Below are 24063 nucleotides of genomic sequence, written 5' to 3'. Positions count from 1 at the left end.
ACAAACAGGCGCCGGACGCGGAGCCGCCAGGAAGCGCGGGAGGGGGGGGCGGGACAAGGGGGGGGCCGGGCAGCCTGGTAACCCCTCCCTGTCCGGGCCTCGCGGCTCAGCACCGGGCGGGGCCAACCCTCTGACCCCCTGGGCCCCGCTGGGCGTCCGCCCTCCCGGCCCTTCCGGGATCCCCGCCCCCGTATTCCCTGGAGACCCGGGAGGGGCGCACGGGTCCTGAGGTCTCCGCCCTCTGGCCCCTAGCCCCTTGAGGCAGAGCCGACCAGCCCCTCCCCTATTCCGGGCGGGGCCAGGGGGCAGGGCTTTTCCTAAGGGGCAAAGCCGAGGCATCCCGAATTGGGGCGGGCAGAGGACAGAGCGCTGGGTTATTTAGGCTGGGGGGTGGGAGGATTCCCAGGGTATTGGGGTCAGGGTGGCATTAGCCCAGCTCAAGCCGGGCTGGGCTGACTCAGCGTCCTGCCCCGGTCAACCCGTCCCTGACAGCTCTGCTCTCCCCTGGGCAGAGATGGGAGATGGCGCCCGTGCTGCCCCTGGCGCTGCCCCTCCAGCCCCGCATCCGTCTGGCTCAGGGGCTCTGGCTCCTCTCCTGGGTACTGTCGCTGACCGGTGGTATCACCCTCTTCTGTAGTGGGCACCTCCTGGTCCAGCTGTGGCACCTTGGCACCTTCTTGGCTCCCTCCTGCCCATTCATCGCCCTGCCCCAGGTTGCCCTGGCAGCTGGAGCGGTGGCTCTGGGTACAGGACTGGCGGGTGCAGGAGCCAGCAGAGCCAGTCTGGATGCAGCTCAATACCCTCCGTGGCGAAGGGTCCTGGGCCCCCTGCTGATGGCTGGCACGGCAGGGGGCGGAGGGCTCCTGGTCCTTGCCCTGGGGCTAGCCCTGGCTTTACCTGGGAGTCTGAACTCTGGGCTGGAGGAGGGCCTGGGGTCTGCCATGGCTCACTACAAGGACACAGAGGTGCCGGGACACTGTCATGCCAAACGGCTGTTGGATGAGCTGCAGCTGAGGCACCACTGCTGCGGTCGCCATGGGTACAAGGATTGGTTTGGGATCCAGTGGGTGAGCAGCCGTTACCTGGATCCCAATGACCAGGACGTGGTTGAGTAAGTGACTTTATTCTCTTCTCCTCCTACTCCTTCTCCTCCCCTTCCTCCTTCTCCCTTGGAACCCCACCTCACCCAGACAGGCAATAAGTAGAGCATAGTGATTGAATGGGTTACAGCTCTGCCATTTATTAGCTAAGTGCCCAGGGCATGTTACCAAACTGCTCTGGGCCCATTTCCTCATCTGTAGAATGGAGATAATAGCACCTCTCTTGTAGAGTTGCTGTGAAAACAAGTGAAATCTGCATGCCTGGCACATAGTAAAGCAGTTGGTAAATGTCCTACTCTCTGGTAAATGTCATACTCTCATTTTTCCCTTCTCAAGGCCAGTGCCCTGCAGCTTCTCCCCCAGGCATCTATCTACAGACACCCTAACGCCCCTGCCCCTATCTTTGCAGCCGGATCCAGAGCAACGTGGAAGGCCTATATCTGATTGATGGGGTCCCTTTCTCCTGCTGCAACCCGCACTCACCCAGGCCTTGCCTGCAGAACCGGCTCTCAGACCCCCACGCCCACCCCCTCTTCAATCCTCGTCAGCCCAACCTAAACCTCTGGGCCCAAGGATGCCACGGGGTGCTGCTGGGACACCTGCAGGGGTTGGCAGGCACACTGGGCAGCATACTGGCGGTCACCTTCCTACTGCAGGTGAGTCAGCAAAGCGTCTGAGGCCTCCCTCCATCTGGGTCTCCTCACTGTCTCCAATCCTGGGGCTCCTGGAACCTCACTGACCTCTTTCCCCTTGCTTTCCCCACAGACTCTGGTGCTTCTGGGCCTGCGGTACCTGCAAACGGCACTGGAGGGGCTCGGAGGAGTCATCGATGGGGAGGGAGAGACCCAGGGCTATCTCTTCCCTGGTGGGCTGAGAGACATGCTGAACACAGCATGGCTGCAGGGAGGGGTTGCCCCCAGGCCAGCACCTGAGGAGGCCCCTCCAGAAGAGGAACCTCCTAAGGAGGATCTACCTGAGGCCTAGTGGCCTAGAGCTTGGTGCAGGGGAAGGAGGGGTCCCTAGGATTAGAGGGGTTAGGATAGTCAGCGAGCTGGACTGGGTAGGAGAAAAAACCAAGGTTCCTAGGACCTAGCCCCTGTGGCCAGAACCGCTGGAGGACGAAAGAAGCAGGGTGATGGGAAAGTGACATTGGAAGGACTGGAGACTGCTTCTGGTGCAGACTCAATAAAGTTTTTGGGCTGAAGCCACCGACCTGTCTCTTTAAGAGGGTGGGGGTCCTGAGAGAACCGATTTCTGAGAGAAAAGCTAGGACTCCAAGGTTTTGAGCCTGGTAAGGATTAGAATGCAAGAACCAGAATTGGAAATGAAGGAAACCAGAGTTCCCATAAGGTTGAGATTTTTATTCTGGAGGTAGGAGTGGGGGCGGGGAAGGGGGGGTCAGCATGCTCAGGTGGGGAGGGTCCAGCCCAGCTCCTCCAGCCCCCCAGTGCATGCGCCAATAAGTTACCCAGTTACTCTGCCGCCCTCCCTCCTGAGTCTGTCTGTCCTTTTGCTCCACCCCGCCCCAGACAGGGCTGACCTGGCTCAAAACAAGGGCCTCTTGTCCCCAGCTTGTGGGCAGTGCCACATGGCAGGCTGGGGGAGGGGAAAAGCCGGGCCACACCCTGGGGCTGAAGGGGCTGAAGAGGCTGAAGGGGCTGAGGGGCTGCCCCTGGCTCTGAGGGGTCAGGACTTGGAAAACCGCGTCCTGGGCAGGCAGGGCCCGGTCCCACAGGTCCGTGCCTGATGAGGTGGTAGTTGGGGTGGGGCGTCCATCACACCTCCACGGCAGGGTCTGAGCCTCGGCCCTGCCGCTGTAGCTGCTCCTCCTGCTTCATCTTCGGTTTCTCCGTCCGCGTATGCCACACCAGAACCTGTCCCGGGAGGGCTTCCGTTAGAGCCAGGCCCAGCTATAGCCAGGCCTCTGGGGCCCTCAGTACAGACCAGATTCTCTAACTCCCTCTACACACAGAGCATTGTCTGCAAGGTGTGAAGGGCAGGGTGGTGGGAGAGGCCTCAGTAACTCTTTATCCCTTACTCTCTCTGTGCCACACGGGTGCCCAGGTCTCTGGGAGACAGAGTGGCAGGAGATCTTTCTTCACTGGCTCCCTGCCTCCCCTTCAGCAGAGTGAGCAATGTTGCATCTGAGTTCTGCAGGGCCCCTCCTGGTTCAAACACCCATCCTGTGATCCTCCTCCCAAGGGCCTCGCCACTTCTCCTGTCCCCTGGCCACCCCAGAGTGATGTAACCCACTGCCATTGCCTTACCCGAGTGCAGTTGGCAGCCCGTGGCTCCAGGTCCTTAGGATCCACGAGGTGGCTTAGGAGACTGCTCTCCAGGTGGCCCCGAGGAGCAGTTGCATCAAACTGGGCATCGGGCTTAGCCAAAAGCAAGGGCAGGGCGACCGCAAATCCCGCCATATCCACTGGGAAGGGCCGGTTGGGCTCCCACGCCGTGTGGAAGCCCACGACCCGGCCATCCTGTACCCGAGGGCCCTCGAACCGCAGGCCGCCCACCAGCCCCACGGGCCACACTGAGACGCCACGGGTCCAGCGCATCTAACAGAGGCCAGGAGACAAGAAACAGGCAAGGCGTGGCCCAGTGGAAAGGGAGAAGCAGAAAGGACCACTTGAGGTCACTCTATCCCACTGCTCCCCCTCCTCACCCAACAGCCTAGAGCAATACTGGTTGGTAACCAAGGCAACAGAGGAAGCTGGCTCCACCCGGCCTCTTTCCCAGCCCTATCCCAGTGCTCACCTCCTCAAAGAGTTCCCGGCTGTAGGTGTTGTCATCATCAGCAAAGTACACGACTCCCCGGGTCCCTGGTGGGGGTGGGTCCTTCTGTCCCCCCACGGCACCCCCTCCACTCCGGAGCCAGTCCAGGGCCCTGTTCCGTTGCTCTACACCACGGGGCCGAACCCAGCCTGGTTCTCCCTCCCGAAGCCGCTGGGCCTTGGGGGTGAGGGCCGCCAGGTGTGTAAAGAGGAGGCCAGAGGCAGCCAGCAGCCCCGAGACCAACGGGGTGGGGCCCTCAGCATCCTCCACCAGCAGCCAATGCAGCCGGGGCACCAGGCTCAGGGTCTGGGACAGCCGCACCAGCTCTGCCTTCTGCACCAGCCTGCAGGGGTGGGGAAGATGCAGCAGGAAGGAAAGGGGTAGGCACCATCTGCCCACTCCAGCCAACAGACACAGCTTCTTCTGCACCACGTTTTGCATCTCCCATGGCCTTTCCTCAACCAGTACCCCAATGCTCTTTCTCCTTGTTAACTTCACGCTGACACTCACCTGCCCTGTTCTTCCAGTACATATCTGTCACCCACCTTAACCCCAGGGTTATGGGAGACTATAAGTGAAGGGCATAGACTTTGGAATCAGACAGCTCTGAGTTTGAATGCCAGGTTTGTAACTTACTAGGTGAGACATCTAGCGAAAATGACTCACTCTCCCCAAGCCTCCGTTTCCTTGGCTATAAAATAGGAATAAGAGTACTCTACAACAATGTTGTTTTAAAGACTGAGTAAGATAATGACTTTCTAAAACACCAGAGGACCAGGTTCTCTTCCTTCCGTGTTTGGGTTTCCAGGGAGAGGAATTCAGAGGAGCCCCTTGACTCCTTCCTCTCTGGGGGAGGAAGATTTATCTGAGTTTAGACAAAGAACTGGGAGGGGGTGGCTCAGTCTCTTCTAGGCTTCTCTATCCCTCAGCTTGGCCTGCCTGCCACAGGCTGGGCACTATGTGTGGAGGGAGAAAGTCTAGAGCTGCCTGTGCCTATGGCTCGGCCATCTGATTCCAAGGAACTATTGTTAGCAGGCCTTTTGGCTGCAGATCCAAAACCCCATCCTCAGTTGGTTTGTATCAGTAATAAGGCTACATTCTATTTAAAAAAATTTTTTAAAAAAGTAAAGCACAGTTCCTCCTAAGAGTAAACACACTGTAAATTATAGCTAGTGTAACTATTTCTAGACTCTGGAATGACTACAGGGCCAAGCCCTTTCTACTTCAACTGAGTCAGGGGTTCTCAAACTTTCTCACGGAAGAATACCTAAGGAGAGAGTAAACTCATTGGCAAGCTCCAAATTTCTTTGAAACTTTATTTTTCTATCTTAAAGTTTCTCAGGAATTTTGCATTCTACTTCACAGTACACCCATCTGTTTTACTAGAGAATAACCATTTCCCCACAAATCTTTGAGTAAAGATGTGGTTCATTTATCCTGTTCTAGTTTGAGGAACACCCCCTTGCCCAGTGCCTCCCCCAGACTTCTCCTCATCAACCCCAACCTCTTGGTCCATGCAGGCCTCTTGGGTGCACCAGAGCCCGTACCTGGCGTAGGTGGGGGTAACAACATAGATAGTAGGCAGGGCTTCAGGCTCGGGGGGCTGGGCAGGGGCGGGGGGTGGGCGATGGAGATCAGCTTGCAGCTCAGAAATCCTCAGGTCCTTCTGCCGGAGCTGCTCTGCTGCTGCCCGCAGGGAAGGGAGGCAGTCACACGGCTGGCCTGGTCCCAGGAAGCAGGGATGGGGGCAGAGAACCACAGCACGTTCAGCATCCCAAAGGGCCCTAATCTTCTCGTTCAACTTAGCCAGTGCAGGAACCTCTTTACAACTTCTCTAACAGCCTTTTCCACACCACCGGTGGTGGGGCGCTCACTGCCTCAATTAGCAGCCCCCCTCCAACTTTTAACAAATTCCATCTGTTATGATTTTCATTTGGATAGTGAGCTGATTATCTGCCTCCATCCTTTCTACCCGCTGGTCCTAATTTTGCCTTAAGGAGCCATAAAGAACAAGTCGAGCTCCTAAAAAAGGACAGTCTTTCAAATACCTGAGGATCACGCAGTGGCCCTGTCTCGAAATCCCTGCATAGAGGCAGGGTTCAATCTGTTCCCTTGGCTGTGTGACCAAAGACTCATTAAATTCATCGATTCCATTATTGGATAAATATTTATTGAATGCTCCTCCTGGGAGGACTGCCTTAGGTGCTGGGGATGCATCAGGGAACAAAGCAGATATGGTCCCTGCCCTCATGGAGCTTTCACTTTATGGAGGAGGCAGACACTAAGTAAAGAAAGCAAAGAAACAATATTACAAATTGTGATAAGGGCCATGAAGGAAGCAAACAGAATAGAGAATAAAAGAGAATCCAGAAAAAGAGGAGTTGCTCTAGCTAAGGTGGTCAGGGAAGGCCTCTCCGAGGCGGTGACATCTCGGCTGAGACCTGAAGGATGAGAAGAGGCAGCCAGGAAAGCTGGGAGAAAAGCAAAGCAGGCAGAGGGAATAGGTTAAGAGCTTGAGAGGGCAGTGAGCGTGCAGTTTTCTAGACACTTGTCATGAAGCCAGTGCGGCCGGCGCAGAGCGAGCGAGAGGGCTAGGAAAAGGGGTTGGAGAGGCAGACGGCGGCAGGAACATGCGGGGGGGCCCTGCATGCTCAGGAAAGGAGTCTGGATTTCATCCGAGGTGCGGCGGGACAAGGGGAGTGCGCCCGGCGACCGCAGAGGGCTGTCGGAGGGCCGAGCCGGATGAATGGTGTCTGCGCGTGGGCTCGTCCCCAGGGCGGGATGCATCGCGGCGGGCGCCGGAGGGCTACCTCGCCGCACCCCCGCCCCGCCCCGCTCACCGAGCTGCACCAGCGCGTAGAGGAGGCCGGAGATCGACACCAGGAAGTAGGCGAGAAACACGTTCTTCAGCTTCAGCTTCATGGCCCCACCGCCGCCGCTGCCGTCAGGGCAGGCGGGGTCCGGCGGGGACGAGGGGTCCCCAACCCCCGCCCGCCAGCCTGCAGGCCCCGCCCCAGCAGCGGCCCCGCCTTTCTCACACTCCTCTCATCCAACTCGGAGGAGCTGGGGCTGTTGGCGCCCTCTGGGCCCACTTCCGGTCAGCCTGAAAGCCCCGCCCCTACGTTTATTTCCGGTCCCACCGCCTAGTTCTGGGAACCACGGGAGTGGGTTACGTCATATCCGGCCTTCAAGCGCGCGGTGCTCTGCAGTCGGATGCTCAGTGTGGGCACATGGCATCAAGTTTGAGACCTTCGCCTTGAACTGCAGTATTTCTCCTTGCGCCCAGATTTTTCTCTTCGTATTCATTCATTCAGATTGTAGTCACAGCACCCAGTAACTCAATAAATACTTGTTATATGAATGAAATCTAAGGCCTATCGTGTGCCAGGCCTGTGCTCTAGGTCCGTCTCATATAATCCTATGAGTTAGATGGTATAGTCCCCATTTTATAAATAAGGTTAACGAGAGTTTTGGAATTGCCATTGTGCAATTTTCTGCGTCTCTCCTAGATACCTGAACTACAGGTTCTGTATTGTTTCCTGACTTGCATTTCTCAGGTGACAATGCGTTCTGGGGTGGGGTGCCAAGGCAGTGGGCTATCTCCCAGGGAACTGACTGAAAATACTTCCTGAGCTGAGGAATTCCATGAACACAGCCCCTTAACTCCTGAGGGGAAGCAGAATTTTGCCACCCCAAAATATGCCTCTTGGGGATATTTTAAGCTGGTTGTTTTTAAGAAATGACTCAAGAAGAGCCTTTTACTTTCCCCTTATCTGCTTAAAGGAAAGGAATGCTCACCTTAGCATCATAAGAACTAAGTGGCAAGCACGGAGAAATCTATTAACAAAATTACCCTATGTCCCATTGTGTCTGGGTGGCCCATCAAGAACTTACCAAATATTTGCTTTCTCATCTACCTGTGAATCGCCTACTTTCCTTCCCTCTGAAGTCCCAGACCCCTGACTCCCTCTTAGTCCGGGATGGCATACAAACCCTAACCGCCTGATTTGTCTTCCACTCTCATATGCTTAGGGAGCGCCATATGTACATACGTAATACATTTGGTTATTTTCTCCTAGTAATCTCATGTCAATTTATTAGACCAGCCAGAAGAACTTAAACTAGTTTCTTGTAAACCGTTGTGGTCAGTCTACAAAATAGAGAAAATTACTGTCACTAAAAGTGGGAAATTTTTTAAAATGCTGCTAAAGAGAAGCAGCCTTTCATATGAGAACATCTGATCATCTAGCTATTTCTATTCAAGGGGGGCCCCATCAGCTCTGGTCACCACTATTAGCTTAGGCCTACTAAAATCTTGTCAATGTAAAAAATGTCCAAACCTAAAGAGAATTTTTAAAGAGTACTTGAGCCAAACTGAGGACATATGCCAGGATGCAAGACCTCAAATTCTTCAGAGAATGGCAGCTTTGCAGCTCATTTTATACATCAAAAGCAAAGGAGACGACATAAGGAAGGTGCATGAAATCTACTGGTGGTAAATTAAGAAGGTAGGAGAAAGTACAATGGTGAAAGCTCTACAACTGGATAAAAGGCAACGTGGAGAGACATCTTTTACATTGGTGGGTACAGGATAGTTAATAATCAACATTTATAGCACACAGAGGTGCTATGCGGGGAACAGGATAACAATGAGGGGTTCTGTGGTCTCGTGCTCTGGTGCCTACAGCTGTGCCTTCCAGGGATAGGAAAAGAAAACTACTCTGACATTTCAAAGGTATATTATCCTAGATGCCTAAGAACGATGGACAGAGCTCACTTAAAGATTGACCTTTGCTAAGGAAGCTATAGGCCTAAAATATGACTACTCGCTATGACTTGCCCAGTTAGGAATTTGTGATCAGACCATCCGGTGTGGTTACTTTGGGTCACTGAGCTTGTCAAACCTGCTATGTGGTCTCCCTGAGCTCGCCAAGTTTATTACATAGCAACTTTTTCATTCACAATCTGATGACCTTGTGGGGCTTCTCTGTGAAAACACTGGCATTTAACAAACTGAGGAAGGCTTGCACTCACTCATTTTGCTGAATCGACAAGGCTTATGCTGAAGCCTTATGATGAAAATGTCACGCCCTCAGGCTTCTCAGGGTCAGTGATTCAGACCAGAACTAGAGATATGGACAGTTATTTATGGTTTAGCTCTTTATTGTTGCTTCTTTTATCAAAACCTGTCACAGCTGGGGGCCAAGAGGAAGTAAAAAAAATTCTCACAAATATGCCCCCTCATCTCCAGGGCGTTGGGCCAACCCTGAGCACACATGATCATCTCTCCCATCTTCAGCCTTCTCCCAGCAATAAATACAGGCGACCGTGATTCAGTGAAACTGCAACAGATTTCTCCATTTTGAATGCCCCTCAAGGGGACAAAAAGGAAGCAAAGAAGTTCAATGCCTAACCCCTCTTAAGGAATGGAAACTTCTTTCCCCTAAGGGACAGAGGAGACAAAACTGTCCCTGTCAGAACTGTAGCAGCTCTAGAAGGAACTGGGGAAAGGAAAGGCTGGAACAAGAGAGAAGAGAAGGAAGAGGAAGTTCTCCAGCAACCTCGCTCCTTTGATCCATTCATCCCTTCTCAGATAAGGGGTGGTCCCAGTGTATCCGTGGGGCATAAAAAGGGGAGAGCTGACAGAGAAGAGCCAGGAGGAAGAAATAAAACGAGAAAGCAGTTTGGTGCAGAGGGAAGGGGAAGGAGAAAAAGAGCCCGAAAGCTCACTGCCCTCATCTTCTTCCAAGAAATGGCATCGACACACAAGAGGCGTGAATGAATAGGGTCTGGAGGATTCGGGACCCCCAAAAGAAATGAAAGAGAAAGGAAAGCAAGGGTGCTGTGGTCCCCAGGTCTTCACAGGTGAATGTGCTCCACACAGAGCAATAGAGTGTTGGGGATGAAGGGAGACTTGGTGTCAGTGGGTGGGAGAGGTCAGGAGATCATAATTGGAATCCAGAGCCCAGAAACAGCCCTCTCTCCTCCTGCCCAAATGTTGGCAGAATCTGGGTTTTTCGGGATAAGGAAGGTGAAGTCTGGGGAGGGTCAAACTCCAAGGCAGAAGGAGTAACTCTCATCACCACCATACCTCCTACCCCCCAATGTCCCTTGGGTTATCGCAAGTGAATACTCCAGTCAGATGCCACATTAACACCAGGCTTACGCAAGATCAACACAGAGGTCTCAGGGTCATGCTGGAAGGACAGGTGGCTTTCAGGAGATCCTGGAGGAGACCAAAGAGTACTGCAGTCATAGCAACAACTTTCTTACAGGCAAGATGTCCCCAACCCTGCCCCTGCTTCCCCTCTTTTCTCACCCTGGGGGCCGGACCACTCACTCACCTTTTGTCTGGAGTACCACGGCTGCTGGCTTTCCAGCCCCTATTATCACCACCCGCTCAATCCAGACTGGTGTCTCAAAGTGGCCTTTGGGATCTGCTGAGCTGGAGGGAGCAAAAATTAATGCCCATCAGGGAGAAAGATGCCAGAGCAAAAGGGAGGAGATCCAGAGCAAGATCATGATGCTGTGAGCATCCCCGAGGCCCAGCCTCCTCCCGAGGCTGCCAAGGCAGGCAGAATGGGCACCTCATTACCTGGAGACGAGGGTGTTGCCAGAGAATGAGAATCGACGCAGTAGGAACTCATGGCGAGTCTGATAATTGAACGTGTGCCCATCATCTAGAAAGAGCTCTCCTTGGGCTGTACCCTGGGGAAGGAGTGGAATAGGTGGGTGCTTGAGCTCAAGAGAGTGAGGGGACTGACTCCTAGGAATGTACGGATGACTGAAGAGGCCGCCTGCCTATGCTCTCACCTGGGGGCTGAGTGCAACAAAAAGAGTGATGGGGTCTTCCTTCATACACTCGGAAGAACGCCGCACTCGCATCCACCGAGGTATAATTGTCCCTCCGCGCTGGAACACAGGGATCTAGGGCAAGAGCAGTGCCGGGATGAAGTTGCCCCATTGTCCAACCCTGGCCCTGCAGCTTCCTTTGCTCCTGCCCATCTTTCAAAGCACACACTTTCTCCCACTCTGGAAACCTGCGGGCAGATGGAGCTGGCAGCTGGGCCAGGCATACTCACACTGCTTAGGGTTACAGGCAGGTACAGGGTCTGGGGACCATGATGCTTCTGGTAGCTATGAACGTCATACCATACCTGTGGGCAGCAGGAGAAACAGTCGGTCACTCATTGCACAGGGCCCCCATTCCACTTACCGCCTGTGGCCTCCACCATCATTCCCCACCATGTCCTTCCTTAACTTACCTCCCCTTGGCCAGGCAGATAGACCTGCACACCATGAGCCCCTGAGTCTGATACAGGATGAACCAGCAACGCATCTCCTAAACGCACCAGAATCAAAATGATCTGAGATCAGTTCCAAGGCAGGGAGCACCGAAGCGCCTGCGCCCTTGCTCCACCAGCCTCGCCCACTCCTCCCTCCCTGCACGTCCAAGATACATCTCTCACGAGTGCTTATTTCTCAGCCCTCCCCTTAAGCGCCCACCACCAGCTGTCCTCCTCATTTCTCACCAAGCAGGAATTGATCATCTATACTAAAAGTGGTGACATCCTGAGGATAATGCACCCACAGCGGCCTAGGAAGGAAGCAAGACAAGAAAGCTAGACACTTGCTGTTGTGGCAGAAGTCAAAGATGCCGCCCCAGGAATTGGTGATGAGAAAAGCACAGGGGTAAAGCCCAGGAGCTGACAGCCAGACAGTCCGGACAGGCTTCAGGCCTCAGCTCTGCAACCTCACCCTGGTCTAGGTATCTAACTTCCTAACCCACCGCCCTGCCCACTCCTGCCCTGCCCCCTCCTGAAACTGTTCTGCACAGCAGCTTTCCAGTGGCCACTTGGTTATCCTGGCCTGAAAGGCCCTTCAGGATCATGTCGAATTTTCCTCTGTCACCTCATCTCTCACCTCTCCTTCTGGTTCCTTGCCCCTGAGAAACACAGTTTTTCTATCCCTGGAATACAAAAAACTCATTTCCAACTTAGAATTTTTGCACCTGGGGTCTCCTCTGTTTGGGATATTCTTCCTTTAGATCATGAAGATCTGTCTGACCCCTCGGTTAGGTCTCATCTCACATGGCCTTCTTCTCAAAAAAGCTATTTGTGGAACCTAATTTCACTACCCTCTTCTATTTTTTCAAAGAGCTTGTCACTGTTGGCAATTTTCTTATTTATATATTTGTTTCCAAGTCTTTTCTCCTCCTAAGAATGTACATTTCACAAAGGTAGGACACTTGTCTGCAATGTTTCTGGCCCTGAGGATAGTGATAAATAATGCCTGGCATGTCATCAGCACTCAATAATGTCTACTGCTATTCATTCCTGTCCTTCTTTTGTTATTCTTGGCCCTGAAATCACATTTTCCTCCTTTATAAGACCCTAGTGAGTAAAAGAGGTGCAGAGACGGAACCCAGTCCCCACTGTCCCCCAGCCACCCCAGCCCACTCTACACAGACCCAACTGAATGCCTTACCTCATGACAGGAATCCCTTCACGATGGGCCTGATAGAGGAGCGTGTACCAGAAAGGCAGCAAGGCGTATCGCTGGTCCAATGCATCTCGAATTATGTCCTGGTACTGAGACGGTAACAGCCACGGCTCTCGCCGCCCGGTGTCCAAGTGGGCATGTGCCCGGAAGAATGGCTGGTAGGCACCCATCTGGTACCAACGGACAAGGAGCTCTGGTGCTGGATTCTTGAAGAAGCCACCCACATCGGCTGGAAAAGAAGGAAGGTTGGAAAAAGAGGGTGAAGGAGGGCTGCTGTGCAGGAGTCTCTGAAGCCCTGTGCTGCCCCTGCCCCTCAGCCCTCTACTTTGCCTGTCTCCCACCAAACCAAGGACCCCCAACTCTTCCTCCTCTCACCCCCACAGAAGGATATTCCCACCAGCCCCAAGCTGAGACACATAGGGATAGAGATCTTCAAATGGTCCCATTCAGCGGTGTTGTCTCCTGTCCACACGGCTCCTGAGGAAGACAAGAGAGAGGGAGGGAGCTTGCAAATAGTGACGCACTTAGCTTCTCATATAACTGACCTCTCTGACCTGCCGCATCTGCTCTGAGACCCCCCAGGGTCCGGCTGAAGATGGCAGAGTTCACAATAGCTCTTAAGGGACCTCCCACTCCCTGGCGTCCCTCAAAGTGCAGAGCTGGGAGGAGGTGATGTGCAGCTCTCACAGGACAGCCACATGGACAGACTGCTCTGAGGACCAGGCCTCGGTCCACAGCGCCTCCCACGTGGCCCTCACCCCCTCTCCCTTGGCTCTATTCCCCAAATCTTACCATAGCGCTGGGAGCCAGAAAAGAAAGCCCTGCTCAGGACAAAGGGGCGTTCTACGCCCCCAGAGCGCAGAACCAGTCCCTCAGCAGTCGCCATGTGCTGAGTGGAGACAGGAGAGAGGAGGGGTAGTGAGGAGCAAACGCCAGCTGTCATCTGTTGCAAGTTCCCCAGCCCTCGGACCCCGCTTCAGCCCCTTACCACATATAAGCCATAGATGTTGTGCACATCTCGGTGCTCCCAGCCCCCGTAATGCTTGGCATCCTTGAGCATAGTGACCTCCGGACCATTGAACACAGATGGTTCATTCATGTCATTCCAGACATAGAGGTTGGGAGCTGAGCCCTGAGAACACAAGGCAAAAAATGGAGACAGAAGGACAAAGGAGAGAAAGAAGACAAACAGAGTCAGAGCAGCAGAGCTCCTGAGAATCCAAAAAGATGCATTTCTCAGGGACCATCAAGGCCCCTGATACACTACAGGCAACCAACCATGGCAGGATCGACAGGCAGAGAATTTGAGGAGGGAAAGACAGATGCAGGTCGGGAGAGGCCGTACCTCATAGTTGTCAAAGCTGAACATGTTAGCCCACCAGGCCCTCATGGTGGGATTGGTAAAGTCGGGGTAACTAGCTGCACCTAGGAGTTAAGGGTGGCTGTCAATCCCCAAGGGGAGAAATGGTCACCATTCTTCCTCCCTGGTTTTCCGATAACCCGTCCCTCAATTTTGGGTCCACACCACCTACCTGGCCAGCACCAGCCCTCGTAGTCAAAGCCATCCCGGGTTTTAACGTACAGATGCAGGCTCTGCAACTCCTCGTGTATGCGGTAGCCAGAGTCCACTTTGATGTGCGGGTCCACGATGGCGACCAGCTGGGAGCAAGAACACGTGGTCAGGGCTCTCCCGGGCTACTGTTTTGGAGATCAACATAGAACGCGGCTGCAGCCCTTTTACCTTCCGCTTCTTGGAGGCCAAGTGCTCAAGCATGGTGAGGGGCTGGGGGAAACGGCTGGAGTCCCAGGTGAAGTACCGCTTGCCATCGGCATGCTCGATGTCCAGCCAGATGACATCGCAGGGCAGGTTGTGGTCATCGAAGCCCTGACTGACTTCCAGCACGTCGGCCTCGTCCCGGTAGTTCCAGCGGCTCTGGTGGTAGCCGAGGGAGAAGAGCGGGGGCAGTGCCTGGGTCCCTGCAGGTTCAGCGAGTGACCGGGGTCACAATGGGATCAGGCCAGGCTGGGGCCAGAGGGAACACCCAGGAATTGAAGGAGGCTCGTAAACTAGAGGAGGGCTGAAGGACATAGGACTTCTGAAAGTGCAGTTGCCCCTCTCAAGAAGACCAGGGCCAGAAAAGGAAGCTGCCAGCCGACAGAGGGGGACGCTGTGTACCTGTGAGACTGGCATACTGCCGGAAGATATCAAAGACCGAAGGCCCGAGCAGCAGGAAGACATCGATGATGCCGCTCTCCGACATCCAGCGGACATCTGTCTGTGGGGTCTCTCCAGACCCCTGCAGGTAGTCTAGCATCTTCCCAAACAAGGTCTGTAGAGGGGACCGCAGAGAGATCTGACACCCTCCCTCTCATTCCCCAACCCGAAGACAAAACGGCAATGTCCTCCTCAAAATCCTCACAAAGCTTCTGATGCGTCGCTCTGGGCTGAAATTAAATGTCACCTCCTCAGCGGACCCCTGTCTCTGAAGCAGCACTGCCCCCACCCCCACCACGGGACTGCTGCATTTCTTTCTCAGCATGCACCACCACCAAGCTCATCTTGTCTTTGCTATCCATTTGCCGGCTGTCTGCCTCCCTGAGTGAGGGCCTTCCCAACCTCAACAAGAAATATACCTCCAGCGCCTAGAAAAGTATCCAGCACATGATGCGTACTCAATCACAAACGTGCTGACAATAAATGCAGAGCGCGCAACGCTTCCCCATGAGCGTGCATCTTCTAGTCGTGACGGGGGAACTCAAAGACTGCTCCCAGGGCCCAGCGTCCTGCTGTCACGCAATCCCAAAAAGGCTTTCTTCAAAGCTAATGGCCCGTCCACCTCCAGGCCTGAAGACTCCCTTCCCTTCCTGCTGCCCGTGCCTGTGCTCTCACCTTCCCCGCAGTGTTGGAGGATATGTCAACCCAAGTTTCTGCGGCATTGAGCCAGAAGATTCCCAGGTCTCGATGAGGACTGTGTCCCAGGAGCACAGGCACAGACCCGTACAGGGCCATGGGGTTGTACAGCTCATACTGGAATACATCCAAATTGTAGAGGCGATACGGCTCCCCACCCCTGCAGGCAGGCAGGCAGGCAGATGGACTAGCCCCAGGCCCCGGTACACACAACCCCCACCCCACAGACACAGCTGAGGGATAAGAACTGGTCCCTCTGCCCTTTCTCAAAGAAGAATTATCCAACTGCCAAAGGTGATCTGGGCACAGGAAGCGATTCACGCTTCTCTGGCGTATCCAATATGCATGCACATCCCCCCACAATCTGACTTCCGACCCCTCTCTCCCCCTATATCCTGAGGTCACCATGAAACTCACTCAGTGACCTTCAGCCTCAGGTTGTCTGCATGCTCGGGGATCCCATACACATGCTCCATGCCTGGCAGAGAGAAGTCCAAACCTACAGATGTGGGACCTGAAAGGAAAGCAAAAGATGAGGTCCAGAGCCTCTGCTGGCGAAGACGCCCTGCGCCCCCGCCGAGGCTCTCCCGGTCCCTCACCATAAGGCTTGGTGTCAGTGTGAGTTTTGAATGTCTCCTCCCAAGCTCCTGGCTCATCTTTCTCTGCCTTCCCCTGGGTCTCTTCTGGCTGTGAGGAACAGAGCAGACCACTACCCGATCATACACCAGTTCTCTCTCTTCCCCCATCCCTTTTCTAAATTCCATCCCTGATAGTGAGATTCAGCTCAAGTTTCTTGTGGGCCTTTCCCCTCCAACCTCCCAGTCATCCCTGTGCTCCGGCCACCCACCCCCACCGACTTGCCTTGTCACCATCCCCAGGAGTTTCCTCGGGCTGGGCCCCATCGCCCTCAGCTGGGTCTTTTGATCCTTGCCTGGAAGGTAGGAGAGCTGTCTGCTCCAATCCAGAGGGGATAGGGACGAGGGGCTAGTGGAAGGAGGGGTGAGGGAATAGAGAGCCAAGGGTCCAAAGGAAGGAAGGCACTGGAGGAAGGGACTGAACGTTAAAGCCTGGAGAGAAACCCCCGCAGTGAAGAGATACGTGTACAGAGGATGAGGAGAGAAACGAGGAAGGGAAATGAGGAGTAAATGCCACCAGGAAATGCCTTCCACACAGGCCCAAGTCATCAGCCTCTGCCAGCATCCCAAAGACAGGTGGGTTCAGGGCCTAGGTTCGGAATGCCAGTCCTGGCTCTGCTGCCTCCACTGAGACACGCTGGCCTCAAATGCCCACACGGGGCCTCAGCCTTTCGGCTTGACACACGGGTTTTGCAAAGGCAGGTGGGTCATACCATGATCCAGCCTCTACGGATATATGCAGGGACTCAAATGAGAGGTTGTGCCAAAGAATGCTTTCAAGGGCAGCTGGCAAGCAGCTCTGCCCAGAGCCTCAGTGCACCTGAGCTGAGAGCCAGGAATCCCAGCAACACCCAGCATCTCTCCCCCCCTTGGCAGAGCAAGAAGCTTCCTATATTCCTTAAGGACGTCCAACATTTCATCTTCCTCCTCCCAGGGGGCTCCCAGTCAGAACAGGGACCAGGACCAGATAGCACATAGCTGGAGAAAGAGCGGTGATGAAGGGCAGGGCATGGAAGGGTCTGGGGCACCTTCCCCTGGGGGCCAGAGTGAAGGGCGGGTAAGGGCAGAGGAACACATACAGTACCAGTGGCCATGGATTTACCTAGAGAAAAGGTTCTTGATCTTATCCCAAATGCTACCGAGCGTGAGACTAACTTTATCCGAGAAACTAGGGCAGGAGGAGATGGGTAGGGAAGGGGAAAAGGAGGCACAAAACCAACACAAAAACAGAAACATAAAAGTGAGTTTCAGTCGACAAACTTCCAGAGATGGGGGGCGGCGGGGAAGAAAATAAATCTGGGAAATGTGATGGCGTGAGAAGGGGAAGAGGGGAAAGGCAGACCCAGGCAGGCCTCTCTCAGAGGAGGTGCCCAGGGTACAGCTCAGGGACAAAAGTGACTGCCTCCTGGTCTGCAGAGGAAACGAAAACGACTGCAAGCAGCCTGCTTCCTACCACCCCTAACCGACAGCTTCTCCCAGCGCTCGGCCCCTACCTGCTGTCTTGCCACCCTGTCTTCTCTCAGGGACCCAGTGCCAGACCCCACAATGTCCCTAGGCTTTCAGACTAGGTCACCTTCAGTCCCAACCCCTGTACTCACGAGACCCTGGGGGCTCTCTGGTGCTCAAAAGCTAAGAGTCCTCGGGCATTGACACTGAGCAGAAGGCTGCGGTCCTCTAGCAGGTCAAGGCGGAACGGCCGTGCTGTCAAGATGATTTTATAGGGTCCTTCAGCCATGGTTAGCTCCACACTATTGTCGTCACGGCCAGAGACGGAAAGCCTAGGAAAGAGATCGAAAGGAATTTAAGGATGTGCAAAAGACCAAGAGTGTAGTTTCGACACTTTAGAAGAAGGGGGACCTGCTAAGAGCTACAGACAGTATGGCAACGGAGCAGGGATAGCCAAAGTGACCAAAGGAACCCAACAGAGCCTGGAAACAGACCTAAGGATAGTTAGAACTCGGAAGTGTAGCAGAGGCGGTATGGCCACTCAGTGAGGTCAGGAGGACTATTCAATAATGGAGATCCGCTGGATAGGAAAAAAATGGTGTCATATTCCTACCTTCTACCAGATACAATTTTCAACTTCAGACAGATTAGTACTTAAAATTTAAAAGTAAAATCTTTGGAAGAAAATATAAACAAACATTTTTCTGACCTTGAAATAGAAAAGAATTGTTTTAAACACAACTTAGAAAACACTAACACCAGAAGGTAAAAGACATACATTTGACAACACTAAAATTCGGAATTTCTATTTATCGAAAGACACCTTTAGGGTCATCAAGAACAAGAAAAGTCTGAGAAACTGTTCCAGGATAGAGGAGTCTAAGGAGACATGACTGCTAAATATAATGTGGTATCCTAGATAAGTGGGATCCTAAAACAGAAAAAGGGCATTAAGTAAAAGCTAAGGGAATCTGAATAAAATGTGGACTTTAGTTAGTTAGTAATAATGATATCGATTCATTAAGTACAACAACTGTACCACAGTAACATTAACAACAGGGGAAAATAGGAGTGGAGGGTATACAGGATCTCTCATAATATTCTTGCAACTTTTCTATAAATCTAAAACTATTCTAAAATAAAAAACCTTTTTTTCCCAAGGCACCTTTAAGAAAATAAAAAGATAAGCTATAGCTTGGGAAAAACAGCTTAAGTATAAGTGAGAAAGAATTAGTATAAAACCGATTCGTAAAGATCTATGCATCCTTATGTTCACTGCAGTGCTATTTACGATAGCCAAATATAGAAGCAACCTAAGTGCTCATCAACGGACAATTGAATAAAGAAGTTATGATTCATATATACCATAGAATATTACTCAGCCATAAAAAAAAAAAAAAAAAAGAAAATCTTACCATTTGCAATAACATGAATGAACCTAGAAGGTATTATGCTGAGTGAAATAAGTCAGAGAAAAATAAATACCATATGATTTCATTTATATGTGGAATCTAAAGAATAAAAGGAACAAACTAAGTGAAAACAGACTCACAGATAAAGAGAGCAAACTAGTGACTGCCAGAGGGGAGGGAGGTAGGGGCCTTAGTGAAAAAAGGTGAAGGGATGAAGAAGTACACATTAGCAGTTACAAAACAGTCACGGGACGTAGAGCACAGCACAGGGAATACAGTCAATGTTACTGTAATGGCTGTGTGAAGAGCCAGATGCATGCCAGAGTTATCGGGGGGATCACTTCATGAACTACGTAAACATCGAACCACTATACTGTATACCTGAACTAAACAAACAAAAAAAAAGAATTAGGTGTTAAGACTCATGAATTTCTACAAATCAATAAGGACAAACAACATAAAAACAAAATAGGCATAGTTGGCAACTACCATTTCATAGACTAGTAAACCACAATGACAAACACATGAAGACACAATCTCATTAATAAACTGGAAAAGACAACCAAGCCAAGACCACCACATGGTATCATTCTACACCCATTTCGTTCACAAAAATTAAGTCCTACAGTACCAAGGATTGAGGAAGACGTAAATCAATGAGGTCTCTCACATATTGCTGGCAGAAGTGTAAACTGGTAAGCCACTTTGGCTTTATTTTAGAAAGTTGATCATTTCCATGTTCTACAACTCTGCAGTCCTTTTCCTAGCTATATAACAAAGAGAAACTCCTGCACAGACACAGGAGACATGGACAAGAATATTCATGCCCAAACTTTGAATAACAAAACACTGGAAACCACCCAAATGTCCATCAACATAGAAATGAGTACGTTGGGATATAGTCATACATTATACAGTAGTAAAAATGAACTACTAGAGCTGCATGCAACAGAGTTAAATAAAGTTAGGTGAAAAAAGAAAATCCCAGAGGACGTTCATTAAGATATCATCCCTATGAAGCTCAAAAATGAACAAAACCACATAATTTATTGCTTACGCACATATGTACAAGTATGTATACGTGTTTATACACATCTACACACGAAATGACTGTAAAAAAAAAAGCCAAGGGAATGATAAACTTCAGAGTAACGATCCTTGCTGGGCAGGGGGTCATGGGTACAGGACAGTGAGAAGTATATAGATGGGTTGGGTAGAGGGCTCATAGAGTAGAGTTTGTTATTTTCTAAATTAAACAATTGTCATTCATGGAACAATGATGATAGTGAGTCATGACCTAAGAATTTGAGTAATCTTATCCTTAAAATATGGGGGAAAAAAAAAAAAAGAAGAGAAGTAAGAAAGGGAGAAGGGAAGATGAGGGAAGGGAGGAAGGAACCAACCACAGAGACATTGTATTCCTGGAGGGCAGGATCTGTGCCTTGTTCATTTCCTCTTGTATCACTAGTACCTAGCCCAGGTTCTGGTGCAGAAGAGGAAGCAGTATCTGCTGAATGAATGGAAATTAAAAGGAGAAAGAGAAAATAGGTCAAACAGAGAAAGAGAAAGGTTGAGGAGAGTGGCGAAGTGCTATTATCTCAATGTGAGAAAGTCAGCTGCCAAATACAAATTCATCGGGAAGGAGAAAAGGGCCATGGACACAGATAGGTTTCTCTGGAAAAATTTACCGAGCTGTCGGGGGATCAGCCACCAACACATCTGGTACACGGTATCGGGGCCGCCGGGGCTCCAGTTCATCAATCCTGATCCGAGTCATGTTCTTCTGAAGCCCCTGGAGCTCCAGCACCAGCAATACCTGAGGAGGCAGAGGTTTGGATTTGGAGAAAGGAGAGGACCACACCATGGAATGCCCTCGGAACCAACTCCCTCCTGAGGGGTTTCCTCCTTCTAGCTCTTTGCCTAAGGGATCTGAGATCTGAATTCCTCACGAAGTAAAAGCCCTAAGATTAGGCTACAGCAGGACGTTGGCTATGGGTTCACCCTTCCTGAATTGCCCCTTAGCCACTCCCCCACTCCCATCAGACTCTTCCTTTTTTCCGCTGACCTTGGTGACCTCATTGATCAGATGGACTGTGAGAGCATCAGGACCAAGCTGCAGTGAGTCCAGCAGGGCTCGGTATGGAGAAAGGCCTGGACGTATGCTTCGCTGCCGCCTGTCAAGTGAAAGGGTTAAGAATGTGGGAGGGCAGCCTGATGTCCGCAGGTTCCCCTATCACTAGCAGTGTCCCCAGGCTACCCCATCTGCCAGAGATACCTCGCACATCACCCTACTTTCCATCCCACTCTCCTAGAAATATCATACCTGCAGAAGGAACTCTCTTCACAGGTCTTAAAGTTACTTCTATCCACAGCAAGGGTGATTCCCAGGCAGACCCCTAAACAAGCCAGTACCAAACCTGTCTGTGACCTAAGGAGAAAAAGGACAAAGAGGGAACAATCAGCTTGGGGTCAGAACGGGCCCCACCTTCAGAGGTAAAGGCCACATCCCTAAAAGACAGCTCAGAAAAGAGGGAAGATGGAGTCCCTTTAAACAGAAAAGAAGGCAGAGGAGGCATGGGGTTAAGTGTCAGGCCTGGGGAGTTGGCTCACTTACCCCATACCTTTAAAAAGGTGGAGGAACTGGACAAGGATCTTTGGCCTTCAGAGGCCCTGCTGTTGACTCTGGTTACATCAGCCTCTCAGTGGAAAGGAGCAATAACAGCGAGCCCCAGGGGAAGCAGTGGCACCGTGTGTGTGGATGAGGGAAACAAAGCAAGCCATGCCTTTGCACCGGCAAGGCACTGGGTGGAGCTACAGTGAAAAAGTTAAAGATGTACCCTCAGCTAGCCTACTGGTCACAGTTCCTAGGGTACAAACATACCTAGCACTCCAGCATCCTGCCCCTCAGATCTCCACTCCTATACCTTCAAGTTACCACTATCATGAACTAAGCCTGAAAAAACTAACTTGCATTAAATCCTAATGTACCCTCAGGAGCCTAGCTAACAGCTTTCTAGCCCTAGTTTTTCAACTCTGCCTGCAGTTTTTAACTGTCAAAGTCTAGGTCTCACCCCCAGCGATTTTGATCTAATTGGTCTGAAGAAGGGCCTGGGCATAAGAATTTTTTTAAAGTTCCCTAAACGACTCTAGTGGGCAATAAGGTTTCAGAATCACTTCTTTATACGCACAACTTCTTTTCCCTGTTTCTGTTTTCTTGGTGAATGTAAGGTTAAGGTTTCTTCCAAATAGGAAAACGGAAGCATAAAAGGTTCAATAAGTCATCCAAGATTGAACAGGGGTGAAACTAGGATTGAACTCAGCCATGACTCTGAGGCCCATGTACTTTATGATGCAAAACACAGCACACTAACCACTGGCAGGGCTTGCCTCACTGAGGACCATCACCCCAAGGTTACCACAAACTATAACTTCCCCAGCGTAATGTCAAATGACAGACAAGGGACTTAATGGGCTTGTTTAAACAAGTTAGTCTGAAGGATATATTCAGCTATTCTGAGTATATCATAAACAGGAGTTCTCAAACTTTTGTGTCTGTTAAGAATGACCTTCACTGCTTATTAAATGAAGATCCCAAAGCCTGGGAATCTGCATTTCAAACATGCTCTCCTAGTGACTAATGTAGATAGTCCAAGAGCTTCCAAACGGGAGAAATATACAAACAAAAACACAGGCTTCTTCTAAGCATTAAAACTTTGCAACCTGCTAATGGGGAAGCTAAAGAGTAGGGCCTACTATACATATTGCATCCAGTAATAGCTTTAGTATCTGCATAAAAGCTGAAGGGAAAGAAAATCACCAGAAAGGAGATCACAGAACACAGTAGGCCCTCCAGTTCCAGAAGAACGTGGGAAGCAACCCAGGCACGGAAGGCTGAGGAAAACAGCAGGCATTGTGGTTTAATAGGTCTAGCAGGAATAAGCAGTAGCAAAACAAGCAGAAGAAATGCTACCAAAAAACTCAACAGCAAGGCATGTGGCCCAGGTCCTGAGGAGTGACTACAAACAGGCACCCAGACCCTCTGAACCCATGTTCACCTGCCCAAAGCAGCAATAACCAGAAATACTGTCAGTTAAATACCCTCCTGGAATCCTATTTGCACAATCTATAAAACGGGTTTGGAGAGATGCCGATGGGGATAGGATTTCTAAAAGATCTTTCAGATGTGACCTGTTGGAAGGGCCTAGGAACTCGGGGATGCCTCGAATGCCCCTGAGCAAGCGGTGCTCCAACAGCCAAAATCAGGAATGAGCCAAAAGGCAAGTCGCACCCGTTTATTGTTTCAGATCACAGGATTCCAAGAGTTGAGTTTACGACCAATGCTTTTTTTCATTGCTGCCGGCAGTAGCCGCCTCTCCCACCCCAGTACATCCGTTAGATGCTGGTAAACGTTTTGCGGCGCTGGTGGTTGTTTCGAAGCTTTTTTCCGCTAATATAAACTCGAGAGCGCAGACCAAACCGTTCGATTACATGTCGTGTTTGAGCAACATCATCCAGGCAGACTGAACTTACTGGATCCTGCCCCAGCCCTGCCCAGCGAGCGCGAACACCGAACAAGCCAGTGCTGGCGTCCACGTGAACCACGTGAAGGCAAGGGCAGGGTCCGGGGATATGGGAGAGTGGGTAAGAAGGGCAGTGCAGGCGGGATTGCCGGCCGCGCTGCTTCCAGCCCGGCTGAGGGGCCGCAGGACAGCTGGATGCGTTCCTGGAGGCCGGGCCAAGTCTCGTCCCCCGCCCCGATGGCACTGCAGGAAGGAGGCGGCAGCGTTAACCGCCGCGAGCTGCAAGGGGAGGGCGGCGGCTGAGAGAGCCCAAGGCCAACAAGAGCGCTCAGCTGCGGCCTTCTTTAACCGCCAGCGGGAGCTGGGAGCACCAGAAGCATGGGCCCCCAACGCCGCGAAGATCTACCGCGAGGAGGCTGGGGGCGCTTGAGACCATCTCCAGACAAAAGGTCCTCGCGATACCGGGGATGGCAAAGTCTCAGGAGGACATACAAGGATTAGAGATATGGGGCTTGGGGGATCTGGGGACGTCCCAGGATGGTCCCGGGTTCCGAGGTCCTCACCGCCTCCTACGCGCCGCCACTGCCGGTACCGCCGCCATCTTGTGCCGGGTTTGCTCCCTGACCCCAAGCTTCCCTTCCCCCCGCGAGCGTTGAGCCACGTATCTTAGCGCCCGCCTCTTCCGGCTTTGGGATTGGCCGGGCCCGGGAACGGTCGGGCGGCTGTCCCATTGGCTGAGCGCGCACTCCAAAAGCAGGTAGA

General features: G+C 52.0%; 3 protein-coding genes across 5 annotated transcripts; 1 reads left to right on the top strand and 2 right to left on the bottom strand.

Annotated features, from left to right (window-relative positions):
* Positions 1–110: 110 nt before the first annotated feature.
* ROM1 (retinal outer segment membrane protein 1) lies at positions 111–2304 on the top strand. The gene is made up of 3 exons (XM_039860423.1): positions 111–1111; positions 1510–1756; positions 1866–2304. The coding sequence occupies exons 1-3, from the start codon at positions 522–524 to the stop codon at positions 2082–2084; spliced, it is 1056 nt and encodes a 351-aa protein (XP_039716357.1). The 5' UTR covers positions 111–521; the 3' UTR covers positions 2085–2304.
* Positions 2305–2446: 142 nt separating this feature from the next.
* On the bottom strand, positions 2447–6938 carry B3GAT3 (beta-1,3-glucuronyltransferase 3). The gene is made up of 5 exons (XM_039860424.1): positions 6716–6938; positions 5423–5597; positions 3858–4218; positions 3368–3658; positions 2447–2974 (listed from the first exon to the last, which is right to left on the bottom strand). Exons 1-5 carry the CDS (start codon positions 6795–6797, stop codon positions 2876–2878), a joined length of 1008 nt encoding a protein of 335 aa, XP_039716358.1. The 5' UTR covers positions 6798–6938; the 3' UTR covers positions 2447–2875.
* A 2269-nt stretch (positions 6939–9207) lies between these two features.
* Positions 9208–24005, bottom strand: GANAB (glucosidase II alpha subunit). Of its 3 annotated transcripts, none has more exons than XM_039860406.1 (25): positions 23865–24005; positions 21105–21209; positions 20847–20955; positions 20470–20597; positions 17522–17701; positions 17026–17091; positions 16150–16219; positions 15888–15975; positions 15706–15802; positions 15268–15448; positions 14554–14707; positions 14119–14354; positions 13910–14036; positions 13723–13802; positions 13366–13509; positions 13170–13266; positions 12753–12854; positions 12363–12606; positions 11408–11472; positions 11141–11217; positions 10958–11032; positions 10689–10802; positions 10471–10583; positions 10220–10320; positions 9208–10101 (listed from the first exon to the last, which is right to left on the bottom strand). In XM_039860406.1, exons 1-25 carry the CDS (start codon positions 23900–23902, stop codon positions 9992–9994), a joined length of 2901 nt encoding a protein of 966 aa, XP_039716340.1. In that variant the 5' UTR covers positions 23903–24005; the 3' UTR covers positions 9208–9991. The 3 variants fall into 3 exon arrangements, with proteins under 3 accessions (XP_039716340.1, XP_039716342.1, XP_039716341.1); XM_039860408.1 differs by lacking the exon at positions 23865–24005 and adding an exon at positions 23070–23268; XM_039860407.1 differs by lacking the exon at positions 17026–17091.
* Positions 24006–24063: the final 58 nt, after the last annotated feature.

Source organism: Pteropus medius, unplaced genomic scaffold, assembly GCF_902729225.1.
Source record: "Pteropus medius unplaced genomic scaffold, Ma_sr-lr_union100, whole genome shotgun sequence".
Classification (NCBI taxonomy): domain Eukaryota; kingdom Metazoa; phylum Chordata; class Mammalia; order Chiroptera; family Pteropodidae; genus Pteropus; species Pteropus medius.
This window is presented reverse-complemented; position numbering and strand designations above follow the sequence as displayed.